The sequence below is a fragment of the Gadus macrocephalus genome, chromosome 19 (genome assembly GCF_031168955.1).
Source record: "Gadus macrocephalus chromosome 19, ASM3116895v1".
Lineage (NCBI taxonomy): Eukaryota > Metazoa > Chordata > Actinopteri > Gadiformes > Gadidae > Gadus > Gadus macrocephalus.
In genome coordinates this window covers 14,037,331-14,054,280 of record NC_082400.1, presented here as the reverse complement: position 1 = coordinate 14,054,280, position 16,950 = coordinate 14,037,331, and the positions used below count along the sequence as shown (strand labels likewise).

Genomic DNA, 16,950 nt, shown 5'->3' with positions numbered 1-16,950 from the left:
AAGTCATAATAACCCCAAGATACACAATCTGTCTTTGCACGTTTCAAAGCGTGAATCCTTGCCTCATATCTGATCAATATGCCTCATGTTCCAAGGTGCTACCTTGAAGATGAACTGCTCGTTGAAGGTGGGGTTGAGGGTCTTGCGGTGGACCTTGGTCTCAAACTTCTTCTTCTTGTCGGGCAGCAGGTACACCTTGACGTAGGGGTCCGAGGTGCCTCCCATGTCCATGGCAGGGAGCTCTGCCGCCTGGATGATACCCACCATGAGCTGTGTGGAGAACCAAGACAGAAAAAAGTCAAGGAGACATATCTTTTTTTCATGAAAAAAAACAGAAAGCCTTTTTTGTCTGTATCGTCTTTTTTTGTCAATTGACTCTCAGACGTGTTATGTTAACAATCCCCCATATTGATTTGGGTTCAATGACTAGCAGGGGTGTTCAGAATACGGACACTGAACATGCATAACAAACTCAGAAAATTCCAGTGCCCCCAACAACACGATTGGTAAAATGATTTCAGGAAGTGAAACGGAAGAGCCACGCCCCGTTTCCACACAATTTAGAACCCTTCGGACTATTGATTTATGGAACTGCGATGTCAGCCACGGTCGTCACAATGGGGAGATATTAAGCTGAAAACAAACCTGAATCGACAGGGTTGGTTGCTATGGATACAACATTGGCAGTCTAAATTAGCTTTAGCAAAAACAGAAAAATAAATAAAACTGCTTAATAAATCTTATTTAGGGACACATGAAGTTTGTCGTTTTGAAGTTGATGAAGTTTGGGTTTCGGTGCCTCAAAGTTATTTATTGACTCATAATGTTGTCTCTCCGTAACCGCGGTTCGGTGACTAATCCCGTTTTGTTCTTCTGCCGCGATGCCTTCGTCACTAAAAGGTATTTACTCGGCTGCGCCTCGCTCCAGTTGTTATTCCCCCTGTGCTAATGGGAAGGAGGTTGTGAACCCTTCGCAGTCCAGTTCCCGCTCAGAGCATCACAGCCCATAATTGACGTCCAGACCACAGTGAGAAGGTTAAAAAAGGGTAAAAGGGGGTATGAGGGCGGTTGGGGTGGTGAGGGGAGTTGGGGGGGGGGGGGGGGGGGGGTAGGTGGGTGTGATTGACCTGCCACCGGCAGTCCAGCAATCTCCTCAACAGGGAGGGAGGGGGGAGGGGAGGGGGGGACTTCAGCGAGTCACTCAATCAATTTCCCATCAGGAAACCATTAGGGCAGCCATCAAGAGGGTTGGCTGCGGTTGCCTCGCCGACCGCTGGAGGGGGCAACGGGGAGGGGTATGATGGGGTCACTTACTGGACTAAATGGTGTGCCCGGAGGACTGGATGAATAATGGATATGGTGACCTATTCGTTTCGGGGTTCCCCAGTGTTGCTTTCTTAGGGAGTAGGATTTGTTGCTAATGATTGAGGTTAAGGTATGACGGAGGGCTGGAAAATACTGTTGTGAGGTGAACAGAGGTCACTATGAAATGATTCTGAAGACTCACGCGTGACGTATCTGAGCTCTCACTCACTCACTCACTCAGACACTCACTCACTCACTCACTCACACACACACACACACACACACACACACACACACACACACACACACACACACACACACACACACACACACACACACACACACACACACACACACACACACACACACACACACACACGACAGAGATAAATAAATAGGTGTCATAGTAGACACAGGTGTACCTTATGTTCTGGTTACATATAGGGCTATGGACAACTTAAACACAAGTCTATCTCACACTCAAATGCGATCTGTGATTGAACCTTCTCTCTCACTTATTCTAAAAGATAACCCAACAAAAACACATCCCTAACAACCTTGCAACCCCGCAAAACTTATTTTGACCATTCTAACAGCGGAGGTGTGTGTGTGTGTGTGTGTGTGTGTGTGTGTGTGTGTGTGTGTGTGTGTGTGTGTGTGTGTGTGTGTGCGTGCGTGTGGGTTTGTTTGTGTGTGTGTGGGTCGGTGTGTGTGTCGGGGGGGTGTGTGTGTGTGTGTGTGTGTGTGTGTGTGTGTGTGTGTGTGTGTGTGCGTGTGGGTTTGTTTGTGTGTGTGTGGGTCGGTGTGTGTCGGGGGTGTGTGTGTGTGTGTGTGCGGTGCGTCGAGAGTGAATGTGTGTGCATTTGTGTGCTGAGATACATTTTTTGTCATGCCCCCACTGTGCCCGTGTGTGTGTGTGTGTGTGTGTTTGTGTGTGTGTTTGTGTGTGTGAGTCACGCAAATCTAACTTTTGCACCGGATCGACCTCTGTGTTTTTGGAATGCATCACCTCTGAACAAAACAACGACCCGAGCCTCATAATGCAGGGGGGGGGGGGGGGGGGGGCGGCCATTACCCTTGCTCGCGGGGCCGCACTAAACTAGAAGGACAACGGCGTTATCCTCTCCAACATCTGCTCGCCGAGGAGGTTGGAGAGGCCGTCCGTTCAGCCTCAGTCCGGTCCTCCTCACGCACAGAGAGTCTGCTTCAGACAGCTCCTGTCACGACACAGCTCCTGTTCCAACAGGTGGAGGGTGTGTGGGTGTCTACCTGTCTGTGATACCCATATTTTGTTCCCTCCGAGGGGGTTATTGGATTTTTCTTGGAAGATCCAATGTGTTGAAGTGGTGTTATATAAGACTGTCAGTGCAAAGGTACGTTTTTTTTTTAAGAATGTATTAATAAAAAGACAGATTCAATACCGCTGCACTGATATCATATACCATTTCAGATATCCAAAAATGTGAAGTTCCATCTTATCTCGCCTTTACATTTTCACTTGCAAAAGTATGAAAAACAACTGATGTAAATATTTAATTCCACAATCCACTGGGACAAAATCCTATTTGCATAACATTTACATTTACATTAACATTTAGGGCATTTAGCGGAGGCTTTTATCCAAAGCGACTTACATTTGTCATAAGAAGGAGAAACAATATAGCTCTGTCGGTACAGTAAGGATGTCCCTAGAACCAAGTGCCAAGCACTAACAACCACTAGGTTAACCCATTCCCCTGTCTACAACAAATATAGCTAGGATAGGAAGCTACACAATGCTAAGTAATATCTTTAAGTACAAGGACGTACAACATACAATAAGTGTGTACATTAAGTGCCAAAATCCCTCAACATGATTCATCTCAGCGCCGCGGTGAGTTAGTTGCCGGGATCGGACATCTGCCTCACAAACTGTCAAAGCACATCTGCTTTAGCATGTAACTCAAGGAGATGGCACAGGCTATTCAGCACTAACAAGGACGATGCTGGGAGTTCACCCTGTGTGTGTGTGTGTGTGTGTGTGTGTGTGTGTGTGTGTGTGTGTGTGTGTGTGTGTGTGTGTGTGTGTGTGTGTGTGTGTGTGTGTGTGTTTTTCAGCAGCCAGTGCGCTGACCTGGAGAGACGGTGGAAGGTGAGTAAGCAGCGGTCAGGCCCGCCTTCTGGGGATTTGTTCTGGTGTGAGGGTCATGCGAAACCGCAGGCTACACACACACACACACACACACACACACACACACACACACACACACACACACACACACACACACACACACACACACACACATATATATATACACATACAGTATATATATATATATACACACACACTGGCACACATTCACATTCACACTCACACTCACATACATAAGTAACACACATTCACCCTCAAATACATAAGTAACACACATTCACATAAACACCGTGGACACATATTAAACACATCCACACTAACACACATATGTAGGCATAACCAAGAGTGTACACACAAACACACACACACCATACCCATACACAAGAGTATTTACACATACACACACACACACACACACACACACACACACACACACACACACACACACACACACACACACACACACACACACACACACACACACACACAACCATACACATACTAGCTGCCTCAACACATGCTCACATATACACACTATGGCTCTCGTAGTGTAATCACACTAGCCAGTAATCACTAAAGTTACGTTGATTAAAAAGAATGAAAGCCAAAAAACGTATCTGACATCTGCATAAGTCACAGTGTTCAAGCTTATTGAGGCATAGACAGTTCAAACAGAACTGGGATGCGTTCATTTGAACTGTGATAAGCTTTTTAAATTAACTGTCTCTTCATGCCGTGTTCATTCCTTTGTAAAAATTGCTAGTAGGTACAATTCAAGAGTATACCTCTAAAATGACGATAAAACAAATTAAACAATGAACTACAGCAGTTGTTTACTCAAATGTCAGTTTGATTCAATCATACTCAATATGTTGGAAACAAATAAATACTCTTTTATACTTTTCTGCGGATAAACTTCAGATGGATACTCAACATTAGAAATAATGTTGAAGATAAATTTGTCTTGATTCGACTATAAACTCAGATCGTGAATATAAAACGTAAGCATCGTCCTTCTGTTTTCGCTGAGAATGCGCCTAAAACGCAACATTAACATTTTGATAGAACGCCAAAGACAGACGTTTTTCTGTTCCTGTTCCGTGTGTTCGTAAAATAACAAAATGTCAGGTCCGATCGCACATACACACACACACTCTCTCTCTACTATGAAACACTTTTTTTTACATCGCCCTTTGCGTTACGCCGAGAGAGGTCGGCTAGCCAAGTGAGCTTAATGAAACCCTTATTCACAATCCGTCCAGTTTGGTATCATAAGCTCGCAGATTCCCAGCTGGGAATCGTGCAATACGTCTCCTATTTAACCGACGGAGAGCGAGACAGACCATGCATGTGGAAATGGCATCGCGGCAAGTCTGACATTATCACGGTTTGTTCTGCTGTGAGGATGTGGGGAGGAGGAGGAGGAGGAGGAGGAGGAGGAGGAGGAGGAGGGTGGGCGGGAAGGTTCAGATCCTTCACCGAACCTCTGTGCTCATTAGTGTTCGACGGCCGGAAGAAGCCCACGGAGACGAGAGAGTAGCGGCGGTCGTTGTGTTTGCCACGCAGGGCAGGGACTTTCATCCACTTAAAGGTAGGATAATTATCGAGGCTCATCGGTATACAAGCCTCGCTGTACGCAAGCGCACGCACAAAGACAAACCGCAAACACACACAGGGGGATTCAGAGTTCAGAGTTTGCCTAGACACGGCATAGCTTCTCCCCTCCCCCCCCCCCCTCTTACGCACGTTTTCTATGTTGTATGTCCTGGCACTTAGAGATAGTACTTAGCATTGTGTAGCATCTTATCCAAGCTATATTTGTGTTACTGGGAATTGTGGTATAAAAAAAGTTTCTAAGTTCTAAAGGTTCTATGAACATCCTTTCTGTACCAACAGCGGCATATTTCTACACCTTCTTCTGACAGATGTACTTATTGTAAGTCGCTGTGGATCCAAGGGTCTGCTAATTGCCCTAAATGTAAAACGAATGTTTATGGCCTTTGATGTCCTTATATTTCAGTAGCAGTGAGATTTGAGGCAGAAACGAAAACTGCCACTCCCATCAGTCCAACAAAGGTAAATGTTGACTAGCCTCCGTGTTTCAGGGACAGAGGATTGACAGGGAGTCCCCACTGTGTCAGTTGATCTGTAAGCTTTAAGCCTCGGCTGAATGAACCCGCTGCCTCTGTCGCCCTTCCTTTAGTCTGGCTCTGTTTTTGGGACCCCACCCTAAGCGCTCCCCACTCGAGAGCACGCTGTAGTGTCAGCAATGCAAAGCCTGACGCTGCGTTCGTGACACACTGCTGGGGGCCGTTGAAGATGTAATCAGCAACCTGCCGCTGAGGCTGGCTCGCACTACACGACTGATGGAGCGTTAAAACACCAAAATATTCAGGCTTTTGAGGTCCAGCACAATATGAGGCCTTGTCCTCATAACACTAGTGGAAATTGTGACTTGTTATAACAATCTATAAATGTGAAAACTTTAGAGGTCCAGCACATTTTGAGGCCAGGTCCTCGTAAGACTAATCGAGTGTGTGACATGTTATAACACTCTAAAAATATTAAGACTTTCTCGGTCCAGCACACAATGGGGCCAGCTCCTCTTAAGCTTGATGGAGTGTGTGGCATGTTATGAACAGTGCAATATTAGCTCTTGGAGGACAGGCACATAATGAATACCGGACCTCAGAAGAGACAGATGGGGTGTGTGAAATGTGAAAACTCTTGTGGTATTAGGCCTTTTGAGGCCTGGCATAACTAGGAGCGATGCCGGGTAGAGCCTGAAAGCAAGAACGCTTTCAAGTACATTTACTGGCTGTTAATTAGCCATTGTTCAAATTGCAGTAAGAAAATTAGGCATTTCAAACATCACCCTTTTCTTCACATTCAAGCCTTTTCGTTTAATTGCTCAAAATGGCCACTGCCGCCCCCATGGGCAGAAATTACTTCTCTTTTTGCGTTGTGCCCGGGTGCGCTGGTGTGTGCGTGTCCATGTGTGCACTGTGCACACACACATCGCCTTCAGTAGCATGTGTGCACTCTGTAATCTCTAGCTGTCTGTTTTGTTTAGAACGCGGAGCTAGCGAGCGCGGCGAGTCACAGGATGGCGTTCACGCATCACTTCTATTATCTGTCACACAACATCTGCCGCCGGAAAGTTGATGAGCTCCAATGTTTACCGTTAAATATTAGCTTCTTTTTTTTTCACTCTGCGGCACGGGGGAATACTCCGGCAGATGGACACTTCCAGTAGGGACGCTTTTATTTTGTCAAAAAAAACAAAGTCACGAATATGCCCACACAAAAGAAGAAAATCACAGATTCCCCACAGTGTCAGTTCTGCTTCGTGGTTCACATACACAAAACTCAACGTGTGTGATCGTTATTTCTTTTTCACTCCCCGGCGAGAACGCTGAGAGGGAAACTCTGGGTCAACTCGATGGCTGTGACGACACACCCAGGGGGGGTCCAGTGTTGTTCAGACCGAGGTTTGGTGAAGGGAAGGGGCTGAGTCAGCACCATCACGGTGGTTAAAGACGGCAGGTGAGCGAGAGCGGTGAGACGAGGCAGTGCTGCGACCGCACTCGGATCGCCGGGGAAAAGAAAAGCCCCCTTTTTGTTCACACAACAAACAACACACACTGAGAGGCCGACAGCGAGGGAGAAAGGGAACAGAGGGGGGTGATTATACTTACCAAAATAAACACTTCTAAACTCTACACACCACACACTGAGCGAGAGAGAGAGAGAGAGAGAGAGAGAGAGAGAGAGGCAGTGGTGGATGACCATACTTCAGCAAAAGAAGACGAACCAAAGACAGTGAGAGATTGAGTGACAGAACGAGAGAGAGTGTGAGAGAGAGGAAGGGTGGGCGACTATACTTACGTAAAAGAAGACAAACCAGAGAGAGAGAGAGAGAGAGAGAGAGAGAGAGGGAGAGAGAGGGAGAGAGAGAGAGAGAGAGAGAGAGAGGGAGAGCGAGAGAGAGAGAGCGAGAGAGAGGCAGCGGTGGGCGACCATACTTACGTAAAAGAAGACAAACCAAAGACACAGAGAGAGAGAGAGAGAGAGAGAGCGAGAACGAGAGACAGAGACGCCCTTACCGTGTTCTCGGTGAAATTGTAATCCAGCGAGTACTGTAACTTCCCTAGCTTCTCGTCCTCCTTGGGCTCCGGCTCTTTCTCCGTGTCCGTCAGGCCTGTCTCGGCGTCCTCCTCATCCTGAAAGGCCTGGGGGAGACATACCCCCCACCCAGACGCGTGAGTGTCGCCCGCGTGCCTCCCTGGTGGTCCCTGGAGACACCCCAGAGAGCCCACCGGGCCCGCGATGCCGCGGTCGGACCACCCGACCGGAGGGGCACCCGTTGGGGGTTCGGGGGCGGAGGAGGGGGGGTTTCCCGTGAAAGGCCCCCCCACTTGACTCACTGGGGGGGGGGGGGGGGGGGGGGGGGAGAGGAGGAGGGCACAAGGGAGAAGCGAGAACTACTACGGAAAAACACACCACAGCAGGTTAAGGTCGAGACATGCTCAGTGATATACAGTATGGACCCTCCCCCTCGCCCCACTACCCCCTCCCCTTACACTCCGCCCCCCTCCCCTTCCCCTCCTCTCCCACCCTCACCTCCCCCCTCCGCCCTGCCCTGGATGGGTTGGAAGGGTATCTGAAGGATGGATGGTCTACAAAGAGAGGGGAGTGGGAGAGAGAAGAGAGTGATGAGGGAATGATTTGTCAGAGAGAGAGAGAGAGAGAGAGAGAGAGAGAGAGAGAGTAGAGAGTGATGATGGGATGATTTGTCAGAGAGAGAGTGGAGAGTGAGGGAGAGAGAGAGAAAGAGTGAGAGGGGGAGAGAGAAGAGAGTGATTGGAGAGGGGTGATTAGGGAGAGAGAGAGAGAGTGAGAGAGAGAGAGAGAGAGAGAGAGAGAGAGAGAGAGAGAGAGAGAGAGAGAGAGAGAGAGAGGGAGAGAGGGAGAGAGAGAGATATACAGTATGTGGAGAGAGAAAGCCATAGAGGGGGGACATTTTATGGAGAAAAAGGGAGAGAAAGGGAGATGGAGAGAGTGTTAGTAAGAAACAGAGGGATGGGAGGGGGAGAGAGAGAAAGGGGGAGGGAGAGAAAGGGGAAGAGAAAAGGGGAGAGAGAGGGGGGGCACAGGATGCTTAAGGAACGATCAGAGTAAGGCAAGTCATTTCCTTGATGTCACTTCAGGCAGATCAAGTCTCTGGCAAACAGGCGTAAACATTTAAAAAAACGCCAAAATGGCGGTAAAGTGCGTACTGAAGATGCCCTTAAAGATGCACTAGCCTAGCACTGGGGTGGGGGTGGGGGAGGGGGGGGGGAGTAGGGTGAAGGGGTAATTAGGGAACTCATGCGATTGAAGAGGCAAAGGACTAGCGCTCAAGGTCATTCAGGGGTCAAACGCTGCCCTCCAAGGTCGCACACGTCAGCTCCTTTAGGCTGTCGTTACACATGCAGAGCATTCTCAGTCGTACAAACATTGGTGCTCTTGCATGGCCAAACTCCCCTCTCCCCCCCCTCTCCCCCATTCTCATTCATCCCCAAGTGCCATTGAACCCCCCTTCCCCAAACCCTCCCAAATCCCCTTAAATCACAGGGTGGCCCCCGTTAGCTTAGCATCATGTTAGCCCGCTACGTCGATGGTAAGCTGGAAGCGTCATGCTATAGCGATGGGTGGGTGTTTGCACGTAGGGGGTTGTGATGTGTTTATCTTGGTGGGCGTTGGGGTGGGTAGCTTCTGCCGATCCTATGGGCCTTTGTGGCTTCTCGTGTGTCAAAAGCATAAGAAGGCTGAACCACATTGATTCCACCTGAACTGCCAAACAAGCCAATCGATCTCTGCCTCTTTGTGAACCTAATCCCACTTTTTTTATATTGCGGACGAGTTGTTATTTTTCGAGAGGAATAAAAAATCGAATACATTCAATTTGAGTTGATTTTATATTTGGTTCGGCACAGAGGATGTCTGATGTTTGCATGGTTTTCCTTAGTACTTCTTCTCGTTATTTAGTAAATCCAGTCTCTGGATAAATATAAGTCGTGGCGAGAGAGAGAGAGGCTATCGTTTGTCTTGCCTTTATTGGCTTTGACAGCTGTGCATGGGCAATTGCTACGTCCAAGAGCTTTCCCTTTCATCCTCGGGTCTCAAAAGAAGAGATTATTTTTCTGGCTTGCACAGCCTCTCAATCACTCCACGTGGCACTTGTGTGCCCCTCGTTTCTTGAAATGCAAATCCACAAGTCTCAAACGGCAGATGACTTCGGCTGGCCCCAGACAATCAATGTGGTTCAACCCGGTCTAGGAACACCCGGTCGTTTTCCGTCCAGGACGTGTTATGGTGTTGTATATATGTGTGCATGCGCAGGTTCTACACACACATATATACGATATAGAGAGATACATGTACTGTGTGCATAGTTACATATATTTGGCGCGCTACGGTGGGGGAGAGGTTAAGTCGTTCGTCAAGAGGCTAAGAAACAGAGCAGCAGGCGTTCAAATGAGATCCAACGTGATTGAGGAAACCTACCGCCAGTGACCAATCCCGCATAGTCATCAGACATAACACAGATAAGGAGGAGGACATAGAAGGAAAGAACACAAATTAAAACGACCACACACATGCCTTCAACATATCATAGTCCGGGCTACACCGGGAGAAATGACCAACCACACCAAGCAAGCTAGCTAGTTGTATCAAACTAGCTAGTTGTAGCAAGCTAGCAAGCTATTTGTAGCAATCTAGCTAGCTAGCTAAAACCGCTGATGTCAGCAGAGCCAAAAATGCCGCCTCTGTGTGAAATAGGAACAGGAAGGGGTTACATATTTCATATGCTGTTAGGGAAGCTGGATGTCAATCTAGGCTGCTAAAGCTAATGCATCCTGTTTGATCCAATTGTAATATGTGTAATTTTTTACTTCAAAGACGGGAACTACATTTATGTAGTACGTAGTGTTTTTGAATTGTACAACCGTATGCATGTGAGCGAAAATAAATACATCACGATAAAATTCGAAAAAAAAACGACTACGAATCCAAATAGTTAAAATATTACACCTCAATGGAGGAGGTTATCCTTCTGGATGTGTGACATCATAACTGTGTTCGAAATGGGGTCCTGTGAGTTGGTGACGTCATTTCTCTTGGTGTAAACCTCAATCGGCTGTCTATAAGCATGTGAAGGAGCCTTCATAAGACACAGAGCAACTCTCTCAGGAACACAGGAGAGGAGAGTTTCATACATTCACTCAATTATAAGCTGTTATTAAGACCCATTTCATTTCCGAATATTACATTTCAATTAAATTGCTAACAACATAAAATTCATTCAATGATGATCACTGCTATGCAAATTGTTTTACTCTGGTATAAAGGTAATTGGTCCTTATAAACTATATTCTTTCATCAAGTAATAATAGCTCAAATTCTAGCATAATACACAAAAAATGCAATAAGGTTCAACGACAGTACAACGACATTTCAGAATCAGATTTTTCGAACTATTTTCAAACTACACTTACTTTTAAACAGTACATCAAACCATATAAGGACTTTCAGTCTCAGTCTCTGCTTGTTACTTTATGAGTTTACTTCCAGGCTTCTGAGACGAAGGGGAAACAAGAAGACCAGACCCAGCGCGGCGGCCGTACCTCGGTCTTGGCGCCGTCGTTGACGTCCATCATGTTGATGGCGTTCTTGCCCTTGTCTTTGCCCTTCTTTTTGTTCTTCTTCTTGAAGATCCACTTCTTGCAGACGCAGAAGCAGCAGGCCAGCACCAGCACGATGGCCACGAAGGCAATGGACACGATGGCCCATGATGGCACTGCAGCGAGAGAGAGAGAGAGAGAGAGAGAGAGAGAGAGAGAGAGAGAGAGAGAGAGAGAGAGAGAGAGAGAGAGAGAGAGAGAGAGAGAGGGAGGGAGAGAGAGAGAGAGAGAGAGAGAGAGAGAGACAGACACGGATGTGCGTGAGAGACTGAGGAACTTCAGTCACGATGTGCTTTATCGGATTAGCTGTTGCGGCGTCGCAGGTTTTCCCATCCAAACTAGCGTCTCATTAGCTGGACATGAATGAAGGAGGTGAGCATTGGACATCATCGTTTGGCAACGTACCTTTGTGCCCATACACACAAAGAACAACAAAATGGCGACATTTACAGATTTGAAAAAGCTCACAACTCTGTGGAGGAAGAGGGGAGGGAAATAGTGTGGAAAGAAGACCGCGGTTACACATTTATGGATATGGCCTGAGCTAGCAAAACTTTGCTAGAGAAGCTCTCAAATAAGGAGAGAGGATTACCAATGTTGACGTTTTCCTGCTAGCTGTCATTACCAGAGAGAGAGAGACAGGGAGAGAGAGAGAGAGAGAGAGAGAGAGAGAGAGAGAGAGCATGAGGCTTCTCTGTGGCGTGGCTCATGACGGGTCAGTGATACACCGCCACTCTCGCCATTCGTCTCCCGGCTACGGTGTTGCCGTGGCGACATGACTAAGCAAGCACTGGAGCTGCACTTAAAGTCTGGAGTTACTGTATATTATAAATAAAACGTAAAATGCCATGTCTCTTTACGAAGAAAAACCATAGAGATAATAGTGTAAAAATGACATAAAAGGATTTTGTGCTATAAAAAGACAGCTTTTATGTCGTGCTGTACTCTCGGTTCCAAACCGTTTCGGAGCCAGCGATAAACCAACAGTCTTCCAACCGTCCGCCTATTCACGGCACTGGGCTCCTAGTCCAGGTGGACCAGCACTGAAGCTCCTATGTTCCTATTGGCTCACACACTGACGCTCCTGTGTTCCTATTGGCTCGTGCACAGAGAGCCGGGCCCACCAGCAAGCTGCCGTACACCATCGCACCTAGCTTCCTGGCACACACAGTGTGTGTGTGCGTTTGTGTCTCTGTGTGTGTGTGTGTGTGTGTGTGTGTGTGTGTGTGTGTGTGTGTGTGTGTGTGTGTGTGTGTGTGTGTGTGTGTGTGCGTTTGTGTCTCTGTCTGTGTGTGTGTGTGTGTGTGTGCGTTTGTGTCTCTGTGTGTGTGTGTGTGTGTGTGTGTGTGTGTGTGTGTGTGTGTGTGTGTGTGTGTGTGTGTGTGTGTGTGTGCGTGCGTGTGTGCGTGTGTGCGGACACAATGGTAGCCCAGTAAAAGTAGCTTATTTAACTAAACAGTGAGAGACAGAAATAGAGAGAGTGAAAGTGAGATTGAGTGAGAGAATGAGAGGGATAAAAAGGGATTTGAGAGACAGGGTGACAGAGAGAGGGGAAAGCGATAGAGAGAGAGAGACAGAGTGACATAGAGGGAGGGAGAGGGAGAGGAAGAGAGAGTAGAGTATCCAGATAGGACGCAGATCTCTCTCCTCAGGAGCTGTAATCAACTCTGCTGCTCGCAACACATTAAACACATTTGGCAGGATAGATAGGGAGGTCTAGGCATGAGAGAGAGAGAAAGAGAGCGAGAGCAAGAGAGAGAGAGAGAGAGAGAGAGAGACAGACAGAGACAGAGACAGAGAGATGAGGTAGAGAGGAATAAATGGATAGAGGGGTGAGTGAGAAAATGACTTAGAAAGGGAGGAATAGAAACCGAAAGAGATGGAAATGGGGAGGTGGACCGAGAGAGAGAGAGATAGAGAGAGAGAGAGAGAGAGAGAGAGAGAGTGGGGAGAGAGAGAGAGAGAGAGAGAGAGAGAGAGAGAGAGAGAGAGAGAGAGAGAGCGAGAGAGAGAGCGAGAGAGAGACAGAGACAGAGACGGAGAGATGAGGTAGAGGAATAAATGGATAGAGGGGTGAGCGAGAAAATGACTTAGAAAGGGAGGAATAGAAACCGAAAGAGATGGAAACAGGGAGGTGGACCGAGAGAGAGAGAGAGCAAGGAAGACAGAGGGACAAAGCCAGAAAGAGAGGGAGAAATAGAGTGGGATAGCAGGGCGCAAAAAAAGTCAAAAAGATCAATGCTTCTTTGACAGAATCGATAAGCACTCTCCATGGAACCCAGAGCGTGAGTGGGGGTCTGGAACTCAGCGTCGGGGTCCGCAGAGTCGGAGCTCTGGAGGTGTTAATGGGGGGCTTCAGAGCCGGGTCACACCCTCTGTGTGACGGAGCCTTCCAACCTCCCCACCCCCCCTTCCCCGCCCGGAGCTACAGTGACACTCAAAACTCCTGTTTTTCTCAAGATTTATAGAGTGTTTGTGTTGCTTTGGAGTGTTTCATGTTGTTTACCACACACACACACACACATACACACACAGACATAATAAACTTTATACGTCTTTGTTGTGCGAACGCACACACACACACACACACACACAAAACAAACTTTATACATCTTTGTTGTGCGAAACAAACACACACATATAACAACACAAACACACACAAACACACCAACTCACACAGACACACACATGGAAAACTAACTTCATAAGTTTTTGTTGTGTGCACACACACACACACACACACACACACACACACACACACACACACACACACACACACACACACACACACACACACACACACACACACACACACACACACACACACACACACACAAAACACTACTGAAGCATAAATCCTGTAGACGCACCGTAGTTGTAGGGAGACAAATCTTAGAGCGTCTGATCTGCCGGAGATGTCACTGCTCATTTGCATCAAGCTCTATCTGTATACGGTAGATCATCATTAAAGAAAATCCACCTGGGTTGAATTCATGTTTTTACTTCTGACTTGCAGTGTTTAGTGTTAAAAGAACAAAAGTAGAAAGAGAATCTCTCTCTCTCTCTCTCTCTCTCTCTCTCAGACACAAATATACGGACACCCACTTTATCATCATAAGGCATGAAGATTATCTTTAAATGGAAGTGTCTATGGCCTTCCCATCCTGGAAGACTAAAAGCCGTGTGATAAGCAATCACTCCAGAAACCTGCAACACTCCAACCACTGAGAGGTTTGTGTCTTTATGAATCACAGAGAAAGAACCAAGAATAGGAAAAACCTCATGTATAAACATGGGCTTTATTCAAAACTGACAGCATTCTGTTGAACCTTATATTGAATACGCCTTTTTGTGACACCAACATAATGCATGAAAATGTCAACAGCCCTTTTTCATATGCCAACAGTTGTTAGGAGTGGAACGTTTCTCACAGGTTTTTAGAGGTAAATAGGGTTTTTCCCAGACCACTTATTTATGTACTTACGCAATCTAATTTGTTTGCTCAACTTATGTCAACCTTTACTTTGTAGTCACAAGTCAGCAACTGTCACTTTTACTTTTGCACATTACAAAAACTCTACATAATTGGATCTTGGTTCGGTTTATAATTGGATTTTGATTGTCTTGTCATCCATACTATTACCAACACATATCTTGAAAAATATTTTTCTTAAATTTTTTTCTTGTGTTTTGCTTTTATAGAATATGATACCTTAAATAGGTTGTTATCGGTGACATGTCATAATAATTTCAGTGCCTAGTCTGACTCTAGGGTTGTTTTGTGCGTCTGACATAAAAAAATGGTTTCATCAATCAAACCTCAATTTAACTTATATTCATCAATAGTCATTATAAATCAATGTTTTCACCTAACTCATCTTAACAATTACTTAACTGAACTCATTGAATTATCGACCTAACAAATCATATTTGTCAGCTGAAATTATTATCTTCATCAACGGAGATTGTCAACTTCGTCAGTCACATGTCATTAATTGATGGCCACTTCCGTCTTAATTAATTAAAGGAACCTGAGTCCCACAAAGCAATAAAGTAATTTCTTAATCAACCATTTGGTGTGGCTGCCTTGTCTCAAGAGAGAGGGACAGAGAGAGAGAGGCTGAGGGAGGGAGAACGGAGAAAGGAGTAATATACTAATTGAGTGATATGCCTACGTGCTCTTATTTTTTAGTGTCACTTAAAGTGGGGCTGATATTCATCTATTTAAACAAGCTAGTTAAATATTTGTATCGGACAACAAAATAGCATACACAAGTTGACAGGTAGCCCAATTACACCTGTACAACCCAGCGAGAAGGCTTTTCTCTATTAGCTGGCGGGTTTATTCTATGTGGTAGTGGCCCCAAGCAACCAAATCCACCGTTTAAAAAGTAAAAGTCCACCCACAGTCCCTGGCATTTAGAGTCACTCATCTGAACAGTAAAGACTTTTACTTTGTAAACCGGGCGTCGTTCACCTCCCGCCGATACCAACGACTCAAAATCGGCATACTATCCCGTCTCTAGTCCTTCGCAATACCTCCATGCTATGCCTCACTGCACTTTGTCTGCTTCCCCCGGATCATGTCACTTTAATGCCCTTAAACCGATCCGATAAGACTTTTATTTCTGCAATGCACCCCGATGGCAGCGTGGCATTTCATGTTTTTTATCGGGAGAGATCTTCCCTAAGCTCTGTCCCACTGATCTCTGGCTCCCGCTCAAAGTAACCCGGGTGCGTCAGAGCGCTGTCTTCTGGCTCCGCCAGGACAAACGTTTCGGATGCATGTTCCTCGTAAAAGGTCAGGGATGAGGGACGCAGACATCGAAAGCACAATGTTCATGTTTTCCATCTCTTTTGTATGGATGAGTTACTGCGGGCTGTTTTGACTGTCAAAACTAGCCAGCCATATACAACACAAGCAAACTAAACAACAAAACAAAAAGAAAGTAACTTGTTTTTGATGATTAGTACGAGAAAATATACAGACTATCAATCACTGAAGGCCATACTCGAGACATTAATGTTGGGTGTGCTGGGTTACGTTTTAATGATTAAAGGGATGGCATGTCGTATGGTGACATGATGACACAAGTCAGCTTTCAAAGAGCAAAATAGCTAATGATATAAGTCTTTCTTTACGTAACTGCAATGTGTTTGATCCACCAAACAGAATGCCACTGTCAAAGACTTCTAACAATACCGTGTGTGTGTGTGCGTGCCTGTGTGCGTGCCTGTGTGTGTGCGTGTGCGTGTGCGTGTGTGTGTGTGTGTGTGCTCCAAGTTTGCCTCTGTGTGTATTCAGTAATGCAATGCGACAGAAGCCGGTTTGTCAATTAACCTTGACATTACAGCTTGTTACGCCAAGACCAGCAACGGCTCTGTCTGTGGCCTTTCCCCTGCCCCCGACTTAGTCATCCACAACAATAACAACAACAATGAAACCAGATTGCCAGCCACAGCACTGACAAACAAATAACTTACGGAAAATGTTAAATGTGCATGATTGATAGAATCCCTTTGTTTTGTGCAAATCCACTTCGCCGAAACTCCCCCATTTCGATCAGAAAACGTTTCTCTTCAATGGCTGGTGAGGTTTTCTGTTTTTACCAGATGGCTCCGTTTGGTTCTAGAAAATCGGCGTAATGACACCCATTTGTGTGCACATAATCACTGTTGAATGTCCAATGGTCCATTTCGCTGAGAGCACACCCAAAGTGCATCCTGGGAAATAGACATACCTGTCTAATTCTAATTGGCAGCTATTTGAGGGCTAAAAGTGGAAAA

At 46.2% G+C, this 16,950-nt stretch overlaps 1 protein-coding gene across 1 annotated transcript in view; it reads right to left on the bottom strand.

Moving 5' to 3' along the window:
• syt1a (synaptotagmin Ia) overlaps positions 1–15,708 on the bottom strand; it is a 16,986-nt gene extending 1,278 nt beyond the window's left edge. Inside the window, exons 1-5 of the mRNA XM_060039102.1 lie at positions 15,703–15,708; positions 13,430–13,496; positions 11,107–11,279; positions 7,543–7,659; positions 103–270 (exon numbers count right to left, since the gene is read on the bottom strand). Coding sequence (XP_059895085.1) covers positions 103–270; positions 7,543–7,659; positions 11,107–11,279; positions 13,430–13,496; positions 15,703–15,708 — 531 coding nt within the window. The remainder of the gene's footprint in view (positions 1–102; positions 271–7,542; positions 7,660–11,106; positions 11,280–13,429; positions 13,497–15,702) is intronic.
• Positions 15,709–16,950: the final 1,242 nt, after the last annotated feature.